Genomic DNA, 18,006 nt, shown 5'->3' on the forward strand with positions numbered 1-18,006 from the left:
CTTCATCCGTCGTGCAGTTTGAACGGTTTTCCTTTTCTAGGAACGCCATGGGCAATAGGAAAATGCTGCGCCACTGCTGCGACTGCTGCGGGGTTTGCCGCGACATTCCAAACTTTGACCTGTACGCTACTACTACTAAGTAAACACACAACTTGCTTGTTGCCGGCCACATGCTCTGGACTCTGCATCAGTGCCTTGAAGGACTTTACACAATTAATACAAAATCACTCGGTTATTGTTGTCTTGAACTGCGGCACTGAAGACTAATTTCCAGTGTGTTCCGAACTTCCAACTCCCGAGTCACCAGATTTCAGACTTCAGCTTTCCGGATTCTGAGATGATACGAAAGTCCACTATTAAAGTATGTATTACAATGTGAGTCTGTGTAGCAACCTGAGTTTTGACATTATCAACTTTCCAGCAAGTTATGTTGCAGCACCTTTGTCGCGGTCGTCGCGGTCACAATGTCGCAGCACACCCCAAATATGGAAAGAGGGGTTCCCGCGACGACCGCGACAAATCAGTGCATAACCAGTCAGTCAAATGTCAGTAGCCAATATTCAATTCCAAATGAGGGTCGATTTTCACCGGTATCGATGGCTTGAGCAATCTGTATCGTCTCGCGTCACTCAGTGTTTCCCTCATCCTCAACTTGAAAGATTATGAACTAGTACTAACTATTGGTAGGATACGTCGTCATCAATTTTAATCAAGCCCACTACCCCCTTCAGCTCGTGATCTGCCCAGGCTCAGCGATGCACATGCCAATCGATTCGAGACTGTACAGCTCAGTTTATACACCCAATCCAACACACTTGCCACCCACCTGTTCCCAGCAGCCCAGTCGGTCATTGGTACTGATGGGCAAGAAGTTCTGGCCACCGCCACCAAGCTGGATGCTCCTCAAAACACGAACATGGTCCCTCTCAGAGTAGCCGCATCGGCTGCTGCTGTCCTGCAACCGCAAACCTGACGGAAGTTGTGCTCACCTGTTTTCTTGGGGAGGAAGCCTATCAGACAGATCTCCTGATGGAACACTGGGCCAACAGGAACTGAGGAGGCGATAAGGGACGAAGCGACGATGTTGAGAACTGGCAAGATGGTTTTCGGACATGGCGTACATGTCTCGGAATCAGAACCATGAGGATTGTAATGAAGGAGATCCCGGTTATGATGAAGACGAGCTTGAGGTACTATGCTTTCCGACTTTCGAAACGGTCCTAGTTGACGATCAACTTAGCGCGGGCCAGGTTTCAGTGACAGCGATGATGTCGAGCAACATACGTCACGACCTCGGAATCGACAGGTAACAAAATCCCATGGAGGACCAAGAAAGCGAAGAAAGGTGGCACTGACCGCGTCTTGAGATAATACCCGCGACTGCGCAGTCACTCGCTTAGAAGAAAGAAAAATAGCATTGTATACGCAGGAATAAGACTACAATGCAATATGAAAGATTGTTTGGCGACAAGGAAGATAGTCGTTGAAACGATATATGGGAGACCTGACTTGCAGACCACTTCGAAGTACTTGTGAAGTTGTGATGATACCGTCTGACCGTGACTTTGTGAGCGTGATTATAATAATAAGGAGTGGGCGCACGCTCGACTCCATGGTTCGTTTGGAGGACAAGGATTGGGAGGTTCCAGTGACTAGCAGTAAGTGTAATTGATGCGCACTCACTATTTGGGAGCAGCGCAGTGGTCGCGGCAGTTGCCGCAGCAGTTGTGCAGCATTTTCACGATGCCCGAACGCCACGATCCTGGATCTAAGTAGTGAACCGGTGAACAAATTAAAATCTCATAGTTAACTGTATATGGTCAGACCACTGCTGCCTCCTTGGAGACAACCGTCTGTTCCACAGCTATCCAACAACCGTGTATTCGAACATTCCGCACAACACTGGTTAGCGGATCTACTACATAACAGCTAAAGTTTACAAGCTTTGATTCTACTCCGCCAGGTTGCCACTCATTGATACCAATCGCTTGAATATGACCTATACGTCAAATGATCCACAGTGGTGGCCAACGATCAATTTTGCGATCGTTTACAGCTATTACGCAGGTTTGTTGGAAACAAGTCGGAAGATGTTGGCGATGCTCTCACTGAATGATAATATTTGGTTTTGGTTTCGCAGTTGCATCCTCTATTCTGGTGATATACAATTGGGGTGAGCGAGGTTCGACTTATCGCGAGGCAATTACTGATCTCCTTATCATATTCTTCAGTACTAACGTCTGGACAAGAGGTAGGTTGATGAATTTATTGGAGATGTCATCTCACCAAGTACGTTTCCATAGTTCGAACTCGTCTGGGTGAGTACAGTCCCCGTATCAACATGGATAATATATTCAATTCTGGGCAGTTGCAACCCTGGTCCCTCATCACGGTTCTATATCTCGGTGTACGCACCTTATCTTACGACCACCGTTGGCAAGCTGTACTGACTAGTGATAGGTGCGCTGCCTTGGAGTGATTTACTGTAGGTATGTCGTTAATGCTGTCAAGTTGGTGCTGTACTGACAAGCCATCTCACGAGCAGCACCAACATCCTGTGTATGTCTTCTCACACACAGTGTTCTTTGTCTCTGACTGGCAGGATGCAGTCTATGTCCCGACAGTCTCGGTGAATGATGCAGTGGGTCTTCCACACTGAGCCTTTGCACTCCAGACCAACTAACTATACTTCTACATAGGGGTGAGTAAGATTCTTGGTCAACGTGCTCGTTCAACATAATGACCGCTTACAGCTGTGAGTTTGTTTGAAGGAACTCTGAGACTCATCAGTAAGTAACCGGGGTTTTCAGGCGAAATTCTCTGGGGCTTGCATAACTGGACGCCCGTCGTCACAATAGTCATATTGGGCGGTGAGTTGCTCAACTGCAGTGGCACTGACTTCACTGAAATATCATGCAAAGTTGCCATGATCATTCGGATATACGCCATGTATCAAAGATCTCGAAAGATACTGATCTTTCTTGCTGTAATCTTGTTGACTCTCTCCATCACGACCGGAGTGCTCCTTACGATAGTAGAGAGCCATGTTCGATCAGGTAAGTTTTGATTTTGTATGAAAGATTCAAGTGCACCAGGCTCATGAAACGAATCCCAGAGGAGTTCGTCCTCTCTGGCGCCTATCAGTGCATGACCTACTCTACGGAAGCAAACACCCCACTCTTGATTGGCCTTGATTGGGTGTACGTGACTGGACTCACATGGGAAGTCCTCGCCTTGTCTTTTGCAGTCTGGATTGTCATAAAACACTTCCGTGAACTGCAACGACGATCGAGATGGAACACCAAGGACTGTTTCACGGTGTTAATAAAGACACACGTGCTTTACTTTGCAGCGTGAGCTTGCGATTTAACTGTGACCGTGGTTTTTCTGCTGAAGTTCCTTATGCGCTAGCTTTGCCGTTATGTCTTTCTTTTCATTCGGCTATCTGTCTAACAATCTGGCGGTATGCACAATCTGCGACTGATGTCTGAATCTTACCACTCATCGTTATTCCTATAGAACCTCTCTTCTGTGGGAGTCCAGATTTATAACGGCGTTAGCCAAATCGTTTCCATCGTGCAATTGTTTGTGCTGGGACCACGCCTCATCCTTAGCATCCGAGCACATCACGCTTGGTTTCTGGCCGACTCTGATGAAGGAACTGTGATGACTACGATCGCTTTCCAAGAGGGCATACACGAGTTGACTGACAGTGACGTATAGCTCGGAGCAGTCTTGCAGGTACTTTCAGTGATATTTTGGTAAGGAAATAGTGGAAAACGCTCATCAAAGTCTTGGATTTTAGTTATGAGAACCCTCGTAAATGATGCCCCAATCGACAAGCCTACGATGGGTCCTTGGTATACATACACGTAATATATTCGATTGGTGTCTATGTTCACGTGCCAGGAAACCGGATACGTGACAAGACTCGGTCAGTTGGAACTTTCTCCTCGAGACCTGCGCTCAGAAGAGACATAGCCTGGTAGAGCGTAATCCCTCCTCAATCACGGTTCTCTATCCACCAGGCCTCATCTATTACACAATCAACGGCGAATGGCTACAGGTACCCACATTTTGAGACGAGAATGACACCACAAGGAACTTCCATCAGCTGTATATAACCAACGAAGGAGAACTAAGTGATACATCCAACAGCTTCATCTATTCAAATGTCCCACCGACGTCAAGGAGTATCATGCAAGTCCCTAAGTTACACGTGTTCAACATCATGTATCATGTCAGACAAAAACTTGGAAACACCTACCGCAGGACGGAAAGCCTGGATGACCTCAACGATTCACCGACCCCCAGCCAAGCATACCTGTGTAGGTCGTAAGTATCAATGGCTATAAGCCACCTTCGGGGCCACCTACATAGCTAAGGCAAGATCCAGAGCAACAGTCCCGATCCTCCACACAGACCTCCAAGTCCCCGATGCATTCGCTAGTGGCAAATGCTGGGGAAGCTGAGGCGTTGACGCCCATAAAGATGGAACATACAAAGATGGTCAAATAAAAAAGCTGCATGTCAATGGAGGTTTGCTGGGTAGGAGTAAAAATTCAAGTTGAGCGAGAACGCGTAGTGACTTTATACCTTGGCAGAGGGACTTCGCAGGTCTTACGTTGAATTGATATACGGAAATTCCGTGTCGGCTTGACAGGACGGGCCGATCATACAGGCGAACGTGTCAATAGTGCTGGTGAGGAGGATCAGTGCATCCTGATCTGAATTGCGACGAGGAAATCGATCGCTACCTTCAATCAGTGCGTGAGGGCACGAATAATTGTGCGGTCCGAGAGTGCAATGATAGAACTGGAAATCCTTCATTGACTGAACTGTGTTAGCGCCTAGGTTACAATTTGTCTCTGAGGAAGGCCCGAACCAAAACGCTCGTATCACAGGGATCACATGAGGCTGTACACTATTGCATTCAGCTTTTACTACTGTACGCGAAAATGTCAGTAAGATTCCTGCTCATCTGAGTCGCGACGTGCCTTGATGCTTCCGGAAACACAAGCATCCAATTGACAGTTGATCGGTGATCGGTGCCATGGTCCATCCATGTGCAGATCAGCAAGAACACTGACCTTGTTACAAGCATTGGGGTGCCAGGTTACCGCAAATGGCGATACAACAGACGTGTTATGCAAATTTGGGCGTCTCCCTACTCAAATGTCGTTTCCTTCTTGCGGGTTACATTCTTGGAATATATTTATAAATTCCGAGTATCCATAATTTCACAAGAGCATGTAAGGTAAGAGCGCAATAGGGCATGTCGGGAGCAAATCTAGGATACGAGGTAAGTAAGATTGTGTTCATGTCGGCAAGGGAAAAGACCCAGGAATCGTACGACGACGCTCAGGGTGATGATAATATGTGCCATGTCGTCGCTTGCCGGGCGAAGCAAGAGGTGTGGATGGTGATTGACTGTTAGTAGATAACAAGTTCTCCTGAGATGCATTAGCTCGGGCTGTGGACTGTCTCAGGCGTTGGACTCATAGTCCCGTAATCATCGTCCGAGTCGTCGTCTATCAACCAATCACCGTCTTCTGGTAACATGATAACACCCGACGCAGGATCGAAGCTCAGGCGGTGATTGAGGTTGCTATGCGGCTGAGATCCCCGCGCGGTGCGCGTATCCACCCATGGGTTCGAAGGTCCAGCATCCGGAGGAGGAACACCATCCTGGTTTTCAGAGGTACTCATGTCGGTAAGAGTGCCATCAATAGCGGGGTGAGATCGCCGTGATGCTCGAATCTTTCCTCGTAGCATGGTGTAGCGGTTACGGAGGTTGAGAACAATGCCTTGGTTGACATATGGAGACGCTCTTGACCCTCCTGCACGGTGCCCATTGACAAGGGTTTGCCCTTTCTTCAACGGAAGCCAGGGCTCAGGAAGCACGCCAGTTAGAGCAGGATGTCCGTATCTTCTTTTCCCGGTGCTAAATAAGGGATGAATACGTGACAATTAATCGAAACAAGTAACTCACTTCAACACGCCATTATACCAATTAGCCATAGGTGGTTGTGACTGAAAGAGGAGTAGGTCAAACGTTCTTTCCGCATATCGTATTACCTACGTAGTCCGTCCGTTCGTCTTCTGGAGCAACATAGAGCATGTCGTCGTTTCGTGCGTATCTCCGACGCATCAAATTGCTGAAAGTAAGTCTGCATCAGGGTCCAACAGAAACATTTGTAGACCTTACCTCTGCGACCACGTCACTGGATGTCCCTCCCGCAACCTCACTACATCCGCTGAATCTTCGCCCCGCTCTACCTCGCACACAGAACTGAGACAGACTGCGCTACTGAGAGGCTTGAAGGTTTCATAGATGTACCAGGACCAGATTGCGGTACCCGCAAGTAGCGGAACAAGAAGAGAAGACATAATATAGCATTTCCGCAAGGTTAAGATGCCGATCATAAACGTTTGGAAAATGATTATGCCCCAAATAAGCCTGACGAACGTGAGAGGCCATGCTTGGCCTTGAGATTCGTAGGGCTTATAAAACACTGAACCAGCGAGCTCAGAAACCCTCCAGCGAAACATAGCTTAAATCTACTCACCAAACAACAACTTGTACTTGTACACGAAGTAGGCCATTCCAAAATAGATTGCACCAAAGATAACAATCAATGGCTGGACGACGCTGTACAGGATGGTGACAACGAAAACGAGAATCGCTTGAGGGTATACGACACCATAGTTGATCATGGGAGGGGCATTCAACTCAGCGAAATCTGCCCAGATTAAGAATTAGGTTTACCATTGACATGTATAAGTGCTTACCTCGAGGTGTACGAGTCCTGAACATGCGTAAAATCATCCGGGGTATTATCACCCCCAGGTTAAGCAGCTGAAGTGGCATGATACCAAAGCCTGTCGTTCTAATTCAGCACTCTCAAGTACAAGTAAGATGATATACCCACCTTGAAGTATAACATACGAAAGGAAAAAGTGCCTGAAGGACATGCCTGAATAAAAAGGTGCAGATTACAAAGACACTGCCACTTACTTTGCCCTTCCCTGTTGAAGCGCTGTAGCTAGCTTTTCCGGGATCTTCGCGGGCGAGTTGGCGAGCTCGCGCACCAACTGCCAGTACGTGCTCGCCAAAAGGAAAATGAATACCACATTGATGAGGAGGAACAAGAAGTATCTTTCAAAGTCTCAGAAAGTGGATTTTCTGGCAAGTGGAATGAACTGACTTCCGCATCAGAGAGTATTCGATCAAGCTTCGTGCTCTGTACCCCTGAATATAGGTCAAAGCTAGTAATGCCAATCATAAGCTGCGCCAAATGTCTAGTAGGACAACACACCTTCAAGGATAAAAGGCAGAAGTGCGTTCAGCGTAACCATGGCGACAGATGGTAATGAATTCTGTACGATGGCACGTATTTTGTCGTTGCGATCGATGAGTCTTCCAAGCCAAGGCATTATTTTCTTGATCTCCTTGTAACTCAGCAGACTCGCAAGCGCGGTGATCGGGAATATCCAGAAGAATAGCAGTAGTAATACACAACCCATTACAAACACCTCACGAGCCAAGAGGTTTCCTGGAGTGTGAGTAATGTTCGACCAAACGATGTCTCGCGGTTCAGGGGCTGGGCTGGTTTTCACTTCCCCTGGGTCACATGAATGCGCCGCTTGCACAGCAATTTGCTATAGAGCAATTAGCGAAGGGCTATAAGCGCCAATAAACTCGACGCTTACTGCACTGGACATCTTCTCAAATGTAACGAAGGCAACTTGCGTTGCCTTCGTTTTCCCGATGCGACGCCACCTCCTGACTTTCTCGTCGGCCTCCGTAAACTTTGTCTCGAGATACTCGAGTGCATCGACTTTTCTGGAGAACCATCCTGGTCTTGTGATCGGACGCCGGCGATGTGGTACGACGAAACGCCCCTGCTGATTTTCCAGCAGTGACGGCTCTCCATCCGAGAAGTGGGGAATGACGTTCTCGGACGGGTCGTAGGATTCCACCACGCTCGGATTCCCCACGTAATTCGTCCATGCGCTCTCCAACTTCAGCAATGCTTTTGTCCTAAGGTCAAGAAGGGCTTTCAGGGTGCCGACTTCTCTGCAGACCGTCACGCTCTCAACGCTGAGCCCAATGTTTTCAAAGTACTCAGCGAGAGCCCGCTCAGACCGAAGATGGTTAGGCAGGCTAGTCACCATGACAGTCCTTCCGGGAATAGAATGAACCAGTTCGAGGGAGAACAGCTGCCGCGAGCGAATGAAGCGACGGTAGTTCCTATAAAGGAACCGCAGCGCAAGCAAAGTGAAAAGGTACGTAAAGAGAAAGTGAATCGTCAGATATGAGTTGGCATCGCTGATGAGGTCGAGCCAGTCCCGTCCAGGTGTCATAGGATCGTCTTCAAAACTGGTGGTGACTAGTCCCGGCCAATCGTTATCGTCTTCGTCAGTGCCACCTCCGATGCCGATGTTATTCTACAAGTAACATGAACCAGTGTTTCTCAGACATGCAGAGATACATACATTCCAATTAATGGGCATGATGACCGTGACAGCACATAAAGAGCAAACGGAAAAGAGGTAAAAGGAGGTCTTGAAGAAACTAAGGAGCTGTTTTGCACGTGAGTGATGTCTTAGCATACGCGTTTTGTGGCAAACTTGCCACTGCCGCGTCCAATCCAACAATTTGCAGCACAGTATACTCGGACACTTTCATAGTTGGAACAATCCATCCAAAAAACGCCTCGTGAGCATGTGCCTCGTGCGGAGAGAAGTCTGAAGGAGATTAGTTCCAACTACATACTACCTAGCAAGACCTTAACTACGCACCTTTTAGCATCGTTCTTGGTGCAAATAACAATGGCCATCGCTTGCGACAGTACGAGAAAATCAGGAAAGATGATAGTCCTATGGTGGAAGAGAGTAAGATTTGTGTCGTAAACCATGGACCCTCGAACTTGACTAGAGGTAGCAAGAGTGTGAGGTTGACAAATTTACATCTGGTTTGAACCTACATGTTGGGGGCGACCCTGGCGGTAATTCTGGCTCTTCGTCGCCCATCGCACGGACCAGGATGGACTGGATGACATCCATGAGGTTGAGTGAGAGGTGGTGCACGTGCCGGTAAAGCCCAACGACGAAGCAAAGCCGGATTCCCATAAATGGGTGTTTGGCAAAGGCCCTGGAACCAAACAACCGCTCCGACTTTTTAAGTTACGTCATGATATAGCACAGAAAATATAAACCAGTGATATATATATAGTAAGTAATTCTACAAACATTAAATCTCATCTCGTAAAAGGCAAACTGCTCTGGCGCCGTGGGCGACGTCGCACACGAAAACCGTCATGGCCGCATAATTCGGAGATTTTTTCGCAAACGTCGATTTTTGACTGGTAGCGGCGATCACGGTATGAGTCTCCGGGAAGAGTACATATACAAGCATGGGCATCAAACCGGATCCCAAGGCTCTCCACAGTTTTCCCATTCCTCTTCCACCATTCACCTGCTTCCGACAGGTCATCGACGCATGTCACAGCAAGAACGACCGGGACTTTCATCCCTGCAATCGCCGCAGCAAAGGTTTCGTAACTGTGGCGCAGTGCTCTGGTGGCCCTTGACCCACGCACACAGTATACTAGAAGATGCAGACCATCTTCTTCAGATATCTTCCTCAAGAAATATTTCAACTTTTTGGCAGGGAGCCAAGTCCGTTGGTATTGGTCCATGACTTCCCTCCCCGAGACCCACTGTATCGTGCAGAGTGTACCTCTGGCCACGTATATCGATCTCGTAGGCATGCTCTTCAGTGGTGCAGGGAAGTGCATCTGGGGATGTGGGGGCGATATCCTTGCCTGCAATCAGATTGATCAAGGAGCTTTTACCGACTCCAGTCTTCTCCGAAAATTACGATGTTTCTGCCAGTTACTGGACGACTCTGCTCGATTATGATCACTTAGAACGATCCATCGTACATCGCAGACGCACCTCAGATCTTGGCTCAAGATTGTCATCGAACTGAACAGGGTCTACACTACGAGAGCGAGCCCGATTGGTCCACCAGGTTTCACTGGACCGGTCAAGATATCGTTCAGACATGACTTGAAACACGAACTGTCATTTTTGATATCCAGAATCTCGGAGCGAAATGAGCTTACCTTATTGTCAGCACCAAATGGTTCAGGGATAGATCGAGCGGGGGGGTGGGACAGATGAAGGGTTTTATAGATAATCAGGGAATCTCCGTACAGATCTTGCATGTGGCGGCGCACCACAAACTCCTAACATGAGACAGACGTATCAGGTGACTTGAAGATCATGAGTTGGCTTCTTGGTTCAGATATGGATGGAAGCAGTGCCACCCATGAAGCGCGGGCCGCGATACAAGGTTCAGAGGTAGTCTCCCATAGGCAGACCAAATAGAAGGAATATGGTCGCCCCAGCTATCACTGTGGTCGAGGGTCAAGGGGCTTAACTGATTCTTCATCGTTACTATCCGGTATAGTGCTGAAGAAGGATCGGTAAAACCCCAGGATTAAGAAACTGGGAACCAAAAGGACAAAAAGCCGCTCGTAGTTTAATGCAACAGTATTACTATGTACAAAAGCAACACCGTCGCACTATTGTTGAACGGGAATGATGGAAGTGCACCGCAAAGTTCAAAATTTCGGACTCGTCCGTTTTTGGAAGAGGTTGTTTGCCAAAACCTTCCAAACATAACAAAACCTACTCATGCTTAGTGACTTCAGTCTTTCATGAGTCTTCATGCACATGTTCCGCTTTCTGTGCCGCTCCCATAGTCCATTAAAACCCTACCAACGTTTCTTTTCTAGCACCCGTCCATACCTCGCAGACGCTCATCCTGCTTCCTCCAATGTCATCCACCAAATCGAACAAGACGGTGCTCGCATCCTTCAGGCTGTAAAGAAGCGCGTCAAACTCAGGGATGAATTGCTAGCAAATGTAAGACCACCACTATCAACACCAGTCCAAAATACTAACTCAATATTCATCAGATGTCCGAGGATATGTCCTCTCCAGAGGACATAACACGCGCACGTCAACTCAAAGAATTAGAACCCTTGCACGAAGCATGGTCAAACTGGACACACGCTCGTCAGGTTTGTAATATTACATCCCATCGCTGTTAGCCCTGGCTCAATGCTACCACAGTAGTCCTTGGAAGAAACACTACCCCTCATACAAGATCCAGACCCAGCCATGCGCACCCTAGCATCGGAAGAATTCACCTCCCTCACTCATACCCTATCCACCCACATATCTACAACGTTTCCCTCTCTTCTCGTTCCTCCATCGTCTACGCGCGACTTACATGCTCTACTGGAATTGAAAGCCGGCGTTGGTGGATCTGAAGCAGCTCTGTTCCTGTTGGACCTCCTGCGGGTCTACGTTCGGTACGCCGGTTCAGTCGGGTGGCGAACAAGTATCATACAGAGCAGCGAAACCGAAAGCGGAGGGATGCGCGATGCTATCCTCGAGATTAAAGGTGAAGGGGCTTATGATGCACTGAGGTGGGAGAGCGGTGTACATCGTGTGCAGCGCGTCCCCGCAACGGAGTCGAGTGGACGGACTCATACGAGTACCGTTGCAGTGATAGTGAGTATCTAGTAAAATTGATTGGGTTATGGGTGACCTAACCCCTTCCAGGTTTTGCCGCTAAGCGAAGATGCTGAGAGCATGAGTGGGAATGATGAACTCTTCAAAATGGAGGATGTGAAGATCGAGGTAATGCGTGCACGCGGCGCAGGTGGACAGGTGAGCCTTTTGATTTCATGCAGAGTAATAGACTTTGACCATTGTCTTCAGCACGTCAACAAAACAGAGTCTGCAGTCCGTCTTACTCATACACCCACCGGTATCACTGTTTCCATGCAAGACGAACGCAGTCAGCATCAGGTAACCTGCACTCATTTTGTCGTTAAGGTACATCTAACATATAATTTGAACAGAACAAGCGTCGTGCTTTCCAAGTCCTTCGCGCTCGCCTAATGGATGTAAAACTTTCACAAGACATTGCAAGCCGCCGAGCTACTCGCCGGAATCTGGTGCGCACCGCGGACCGCAGCGAGAAGATTCGAACGTACAATTATGCGCAAGATCGCGTGACAGATCATCGAATCGGTCTCTCCCTCATGAACCTCACTAGCTTCCTGGAAGGTGATGGCGTGCAAGATTTCCTGGATGCCTTGCGCCGAAACTGGCAAGAAGAAATCATGGAGGATGTTGTTGGAGAGTCTGAATAAAACATGGCACCTGTCGTCTCTTATCATCGCAAGCACCCCTTCATTATCTTTCTGCTTAAATAGAAAACATAATTTAACCACGTCCGAAATATACGCAGTCCTACAAGGTATCACATTCCGATAAAAATAGCGTATCATAACGCACCTCTAGAACCCAAATCCAAACTGTCTAGACAAGACCCTCGTCCCGGTTATGATTTACATCACTCGACATCCTACAGAAAACCCAAGCTCCTCAATCTCCTCCCTTGCTGCCTCGCGCTCATTAGTACTCAGCTTCGCACGCGACTCCAGGGGGAACCAGTCAGCCATAAAGTTCAAGAGAGCATAATCAACGTTAGCTATGAAAACGTAAGCCACCCAAAAGCACAATGAGGGGCAAGCGAAGGACTCACTATGGTCGGCCTTTAGCACCGTAGGGGCCCTGCAAATAGGGCAATTCGCTTTCCCGAGCTTTTGAAGCTTTACTAGACATCTATGACGAACCAAGTCAGTCGATTTGGTCGTAACAATCAGTCTGAGAATAGCCATGCAATCACCTTACGCAAAATAAATGACCACAACCAAGTCTGATTGGCTTGAACGCGAGACTGGTACAGATAAGACACGAATAATCGTCGACGTGAGGCACAATTGGAAGTAGAGTTTCGCCAATAGCTTGCACGAGAAGTCGAGACAAAGGTGTTGAAGGTTGAGGGAACAAAGCCAACTCCGCCGACGGTGGAGGCGCCGGCAATGGTCCGTTCCAAAGTGAAAGAAGATGGGAAGGAAGGGGTAATGCGGTCCGCTTCGTATGCTTCTTTAGAATCTTGCGTGTCGCCTCGGCATTCGCGAATTGGAACTGCACGGCAGAAAATAAATATTGATACCAACTGACAGCAAAAAATACGCTCACCCTCTTCAAATCCAAGATAAAAAAGTTCATCCGCATGAAAATATCCAGCGCGTCCTTGCTTCCAGCCAGCTTGAGCTTGCTTCTCTTCTCCTGCATGCGTGCTTCGAACCGCTTCATCCGAGTCTCTGTTCCTCGATACTGCGTTCCCCACGAGTTCTCTCCCCGAAACTCTCAAAGATTTCACCTTCAACATACATCTGGAATATCTCCCTCCATGAGTATAGATCCGTATTTCGACTGCCAGAGCGGGGTCGTAATGTAGCAGCATTACTGACGGCCATTGAATAAGCCGAAAAGGAACGAGGTGCTGACGAGGAGGTGGGACGTGCTGTCGTACTAATAGCATACGCCAGACTTTGTAGCGTGGATGTGAAACCGCCATGCACAGTATTAAGGTGTTCAGCGAGTGATGCAAGGGCGGTGTTCAATAGCTGAAAGAACGCGGTATCAGACTGTAATGGTATGATAAGATCGTGGGTGCTGGGTTCTAAGGTATCAACGGGAGAACATTGAAAAACACATCGGACGTACTTCTTGGATGAGTAGCAGATATCTACCAGGGCCGTATTGGTTTCTAGAGCTCGGGAATGAAGCTGAAGAGCCTCTAGGATGCTGCCCGGTGTGGTCGTGTGACTAGATGCAACATCCGTAGCGTCTGTTGGATACTTGACTGAGAGCCGGAGACGAGGTTCAATATGAGAGGATGTCCCAGTAAACTCGTAGACCACAGTGGCGTGCAGTTGGTGGTCATCCGAGTCATCGCTGTCAGAGACTCGATCACACTGCTGTCGTATTCCCTCGATCTGGGCGGTCAAACTGGCAGGATTCTGTTGTTCTAGTAATTGTTGGAGCACAATCGGACTGAGACCAAGAGAAGAGAGCTCTTGGACCAGTTGATTGATAAGTTTCTTGAGCTGTCAGATGATGGTCAATGCTACCGTTGTGCAATTAACTACCATTAGACTTACTTGGCGGTACTGTATGGCGTTTTCACGTAGCTCTGGCGGTAATGTGAGCAGCAGTTGCGAGTATGTCTTTGAGAAGTGCATTTCGTGTCAACGTGCATGATACATGCATGAATTTACTAGGAGATTAGTTATTAGTGCCTGTCATAGATCTGAATATTTGTGGCGCGCGAAAAACATTGACAAGTTGACAACACTGTGAGTTTGTGCCATTCACTGAGCTAATGACAGGCCTGGCAGCTACTAGCGCCGTGTGGGCTTGGGAATAGTTCTACCTGCGACAGCCTGAGAGGCAGACAAATAGAAAATGGACCATTCACGAATGAAAAGTAGTAGTGTAGAACCATATCATTTCATCAAGAAGTATGATACTTTCTCATATATATATATAGGCGTCATAGAAACCTTATCGTGCTGCAAGAGTAGTAGTACTGCCAGGCCTCATGCATGTAACTCTGTGGGGCATTTTGAAGGTATCACAGGTGTGGGTGGATCCGCGCGGGTAGCCTGGTGTGTACTATGTAGTACGTTGAGAACGTACTCTGGAGTCTGCACTTATGAAATTGAAAATGAAAAATTGGAGGTCATGTGACACCATTACACAACCCATTGGGAGATCTTCTCGGAGTCCTCCGAGTACTTTACCTTCTCGTGAGTCGTGAGATATAGGTCTATCGATACCGTTTCGATATCCACACGTCTGTACGCGCTCTTGCAACCTTAAATTTATTCTCAATGGGTCCTACACTAACAGGATGACATAATCTGAAACACTCAATCGCATCGTCTTATCTTTCCCCCATCTGCCAGTGGGTGTTACTGCGGACACAATGCATTTCACACATACCCCTGAGGGTACGTGAGGTTGGTTGATCCAGGTGATTCTGTCTTCCCATCTAAATGATCCCTCAAGGCCTCACTCCCAGCAATGTACCTTGCCTGGTATATATTTGATAGGTGCATTCTAGCTCTACAGTTCAATCCCGCTGGTGTGCTGAAATCACGATAGCGCATACAGACTCACATGGCCCTTGCTACACCATCCAAAACTGCCTGTGTGTCACACAGATCTTGAGGCAAAACAGGATCACAGACATGTCCCACTTGTATGTTCATGTTTAAAGTGGAACGTGCAATCTGAATCAAATCGATCAACGTCAATTCACCGCCAGTCCTCTATGTCTTACAGCCAAGGCACCATGAAAATATTTTTAGGCCTTCTTTCCTTTTAAAATCTGGACTCCCTGGCCCTGCGCTTCCGGTCACGTCCTATGCCGTCGTTCCCATCCTCAGTCAATTCTTCTACTTTGTTTGCGGATGCTGATACAGGAGGTGATGTGAATTGCAAGCATGAACTTTGTGTGCGTGTCGATGAGGCATGGCGGTCCCCTCTGGCAAAGAAATCCCAGGCCGTTACTGTCTGATTTGTCACCTTGATACAGTTGAAGCAGTCAACCTCTCTCATGATCAATCCGCGTGACTTCAGACAATCAGCGGAGAGCATTTATCATCTTTCGTTTCTCATCCGGAATGGGACATGTGCCCTCCGCGTCGCAGACAACGAAGAACCGATGGTTTGTCAGTTGCACTTCCTGTGATCTTATCCTCTGTTGAACTCGCTCAGGCCAGGCCGTGCCACCCACTCACCAAGAACATGCTAACGGCGTGAATCGCACTCAAATGATCATGGAGTTCAACATGGCCACGGGGCGATGGATGCAGCGGGAAGTCCGTCTTCAGCGTGGAGAGGACCACAAACTTCCTGGGAGAGCCTTGCTGTACGAGGTGCCTCTCTCTCTGGTGAAATGTTGCAGACAACGGGGCGCAGATACTGCTCGTGCTGGAGTGGGACCTTAGGTTTTCCACGCAAGCCGTCATCGACCGTTCACAAACAATGTGGCGTTTGGCATTGTACTGCCAGAACAGACTCTGCTGTTACAACCCCGACAACAACGCCTGCACTGCAACCCTGCCTGCGACACCTGCGCCGGGAAATCTCACGAGGATTCAGCTGCAAGAGGCACATTATTAATGAGCACTGACCGATGAGTGGTATCAAACCCGGTAGCTGAAAATACCTCTGACGGCAAGCGATCCAGGCATTATGAAGGGTCTGTGCGAGAGCTGCTCTATGGAACGAGCCCCTGCACTCACCATGTGGTCTTCTACTGGACCATTCCGCAAAACTTACAATTTCATTGCGGAGATGCCTGCCGGAGCCCCAGCGCTCGGATACACGTTCTTTCACGAACGTTCCATGCATCCAACAGTTTGATTCGCGGAATACTGAGCAGGCATTACAGCGAACTCCGACGACGTCTCTGGCAACGTGTTGGAATATGCCCAGGGGAAAAAGAACGAGATCATCGACTGCGACGAGGTGGACATACCATGGTTGGTCGAACGGTATCATGAGACAGTGAGCACAAAGTCGCGGTTGTAATTATCCACTGACAAATGCCAGGTCCGTGAAGCGGGGTAGATTCTGGGTCGAAACTAGAATAGGCTATGGAATGCGGAATGTTTGTAAACGACAACTGAGAAATGCGAGCCAATACTAGGAGTCGGGGACTTGCTGCGGCAGCGGCGATAATATTGATACAGAACATAACATTTTAAAAGTGAACGCGAAGATACTTGACTAAAAAGTCACAAACTAAGTACATCATGACGCTGGCAGATTGCTTAGAGACAACATCTTCAATGACAAGCGGTGAACAGAATATTATCCGGCGTCCTACTGGTGCTCCTGCCAGTCTTGCCTAGCAAACACTGTTTGATTCATTTCCGACGTTTTGATGAGCTATTGGAGGTGTCCGATTCGAGTGTGCTGTTGCTATTGACCGGAAACTCATCCGAAGTTCGCTTTCTGGATGTGCCAATATCTGGGAATACAGCGGTGTTGGGCCTCGGAGAGGGGAAGGGTGGCCGAAGCTTCCGTTGTTGAGTGCCGGAAAATAGGACTGATGGCTGACAACCGTTCATTAGACTGTGCATTGAAGGTTCAACCTGAGGATGAGAGTGAGTTAAAAGGGGTTTCACAAAATAAAAAACAAAGTCAAACCTGAAGCAAGGCAATAACCTTCGCAAGTTTCTGTCCCTCTGATAAGATATCAAAACAAGACCGCAGTCCCTTCAAACACCACTGCCGTTCGAGCCAGGAAAGGAGGTGATCATTCCAGAAAACCTGGAATATATGGTTGAGAGTGTCGTCCCATGGATTTGGAACACGCGACAGGTGAACAACCCAGTTTTGAGATGCATACTTGAGAGCATCGGAAGATGATTGACTTCTTTCCTGTGCCTCGTTTGCAAAAGCTATAAAGAGATTCATAGCACGGATGATCTCCCTGTCAGGAACTTCTGGCGATACAGAGGTGAAATGGTCTTGGGGTATCAACGCCAGGAACATGGGAAACATCAAGAAATCCGGTGAGCTTTTGAGCTGCTGGACTACTTCGAAGGTTGGCAGTAAAGCCAATTCTGGGGAAATGATAAAGTTGCTAATTGTTTCCAACGTGCTCGAGAATTCTTCCATGGTCGCCCATACAAACCCCGCAGGAGTGGATTGCCACGCTTGACCATGGGGCGTCTGGAGCCAGTTTCGCCCGTCCGTGGTCTGAAGCCACTCTCGTCCTCCCTCAGTTTGGAGCCACTCTCGTCCTTCGTCAGTCTGGAGCCAGTTTCGCCCGTCCGTGGTCTGAAGCCACTCTCGTCCTCCCTCAGTCTGGAGCCACTCTCGTCCTTCGTCAGTCTGGAGCCACTCTCGTCCTTCCTCGGTCTCCAGCCACTCTCGTCCTTCCTCGGTCTCCAGCCACTCTCGTCCTCCCTCGATCTGCAGCCACTCTCGTCCTCCCTCGATCTGCAGCCACTCTCGTCCTCCCTCGATCTGCAGCCACTCTCGTCC

At 48.3% G+C, this 18,006-nt stretch overlaps 6 protein-coding genes across 6 annotated transcripts; 3 read left to right on the forward strand and 3 right to left on the reverse strand.

Moving 5' to 3' along the window:
• Window positions 1-973, forward strand: DFJ58DRAFT_915236 (uncharacterized protein; the record flags this gene model as incomplete). The annotated part of the gene is made up of 3 exons (XM_041395430.1): window positions 1-375; window positions 426-545; window positions 732-973. Exons 2-3 carry the CDS (start codon window positions 428-430, stop codon window positions 971-973), a joined length of 360 nt encoding a protein of 119 aa, XP_041241731.1. The 5' UTR covers window positions 1-375; window positions 426-427.
• Window positions 974-5,318: 4,345 nt separating this feature from the next.
• On the reverse strand, window positions 5,319-9,094 carry DFJ58DRAFT_705429 (uncharacterized protein; the record flags this gene model as incomplete). Its single annotated transcript, XM_041383711.1, has 16 exons — window positions 8,991-9,094; window positions 8,806-8,937; window positions 8,639-8,751; window positions 8,500-8,586; window positions 7,714-8,451; window positions 7,320-7,662; window positions 7,209-7,269; window positions 7,019-7,159; window positions 6,933-6,964; window positions 6,793-6,882; window positions 6,570-6,743; window positions 6,209-6,515; window positions 6,083-6,158; window positions 5,993-6,033; window positions 5,499-5,944; window positions 5,319-5,467 (listed from the first exon to the last, which is right to left on the reverse strand). Exons 1-16 carry the CDS (start codon window positions 9,067-9,069, stop codon window positions 5,319-5,321), a joined length of 3,009 nt encoding a protein of 1,002 aa, XP_041241732.1. The 5' UTR covers window positions 9,070-9,094.
• Window positions 9,095-9,209: 115 nt separating this feature from the next.
• DFJ58DRAFT_797938 (uncharacterized protein) lies at window positions 9,210-10,198 on the reverse strand. Its single transcript, XM_041390655.1, has 5 exons — window positions 10,134-10,198; window positions 9,964-10,076; window positions 9,905-9,913; window positions 9,727-9,870; window positions 9,210-9,665 (listed from the first exon to the last, which is right to left on the reverse strand). Exons 2-5 carry the CDS (start codon window positions 10,072-10,074, stop codon window positions 9,264-9,266), a joined length of 666 nt encoding a protein of 221 aa, XP_041241733.1. The 5' UTR covers window positions 10,075-10,076; window positions 10,134-10,198; the 3' UTR covers window positions 9,210-9,263.
• Window positions 10,199-11,003: 805 nt separating this feature from the next.
• Window positions 11,004-12,239, forward strand: DFJ58DRAFT_663371 (uncharacterized protein; the record flags this gene model as incomplete). Its single annotated transcript, XM_041382356.1, has 5 exons — window positions 11,004-11,096; window positions 11,152-11,592; window positions 11,644-11,751; window positions 11,803-11,892; window positions 11,946-12,239. 5 exons carry the CDS (start codon window positions 11,004-11,006, stop codon window positions 12,237-12,239), a joined length of 1,026 nt encoding a protein of 341 aa, XP_041241734.1.
• DFJ58DRAFT_891711 (SPX domain-containing protein) lies at window positions 11,941-14,183 on the reverse strand (the record flags this gene model as incomplete). Its single annotated transcript, XM_041394762.1, has 8 exons — window positions 11,941-12,580; window positions 12,635-12,714; window positions 12,779-13,080; window positions 13,135-13,259; window positions 13,286-13,621; window positions 13,662-13,736; window positions 13,769-14,048; window positions 14,103-14,183. 8 exons carry the CDS (start codon window positions 14,181-14,183, stop codon window positions 12,438-12,440), a joined length of 1,422 nt encoding a protein of 473 aa, XP_041241735.1. The 3' UTR covers window positions 11,941-12,437.
• Window positions 14,184-15,562: 1,379 nt separating this feature from the next.
• DFJ58DRAFT_891741 (uncharacterized protein) lies at window positions 15,563-15,970 on the forward strand (the record flags this gene model as incomplete). Its single annotated transcript, XM_041394763.1, has 2 exons — window positions 15,563-15,677; window positions 15,724-15,970. The coding sequence occupies 2 exons, from the start codon at window positions 15,563-15,565 to the stop codon at window positions 15,954-15,956; spliced, it is 348 nt and encodes a 115-aa protein (XP_041241736.1). The 3' UTR covers window positions 15,957-15,970.
• Between the last annotated feature and the right edge of the window lie 2,036 nt (window positions 15,971-18,006).

This window comes from Suillus subalutaceus, assembly GCF_016647625.1.
Source record: "Suillus subalutaceus strain FC151 chromosome Unknown DFJ58scaffold_85, whole genome shotgun sequence".
Taxonomy (NCBI): domain Eukaryota; kingdom Fungi; phylum Basidiomycota; class Agaricomycetes; order Boletales; family Suillaceae; genus Suillus; species Suillus subalutaceus.

Excerpts from the sequence above, each read along its gene's own strand:
- DFJ58DRAFT_797938 (XM_041390655.1), bottom strand. The coding sequence starts at position 10,074 with ATGTCTGAACGATATCTTGACCGGTCCAGTGAAACCTGGTGGACCAAT. Across the intron at positions 9,666-9,726 it reads GGTACACTCTGCACGATACA|TTGAAATATTTCTTGAGGAA; the intron begins GTGGGTCTCGGG and ends CCTGCCAAAAAG.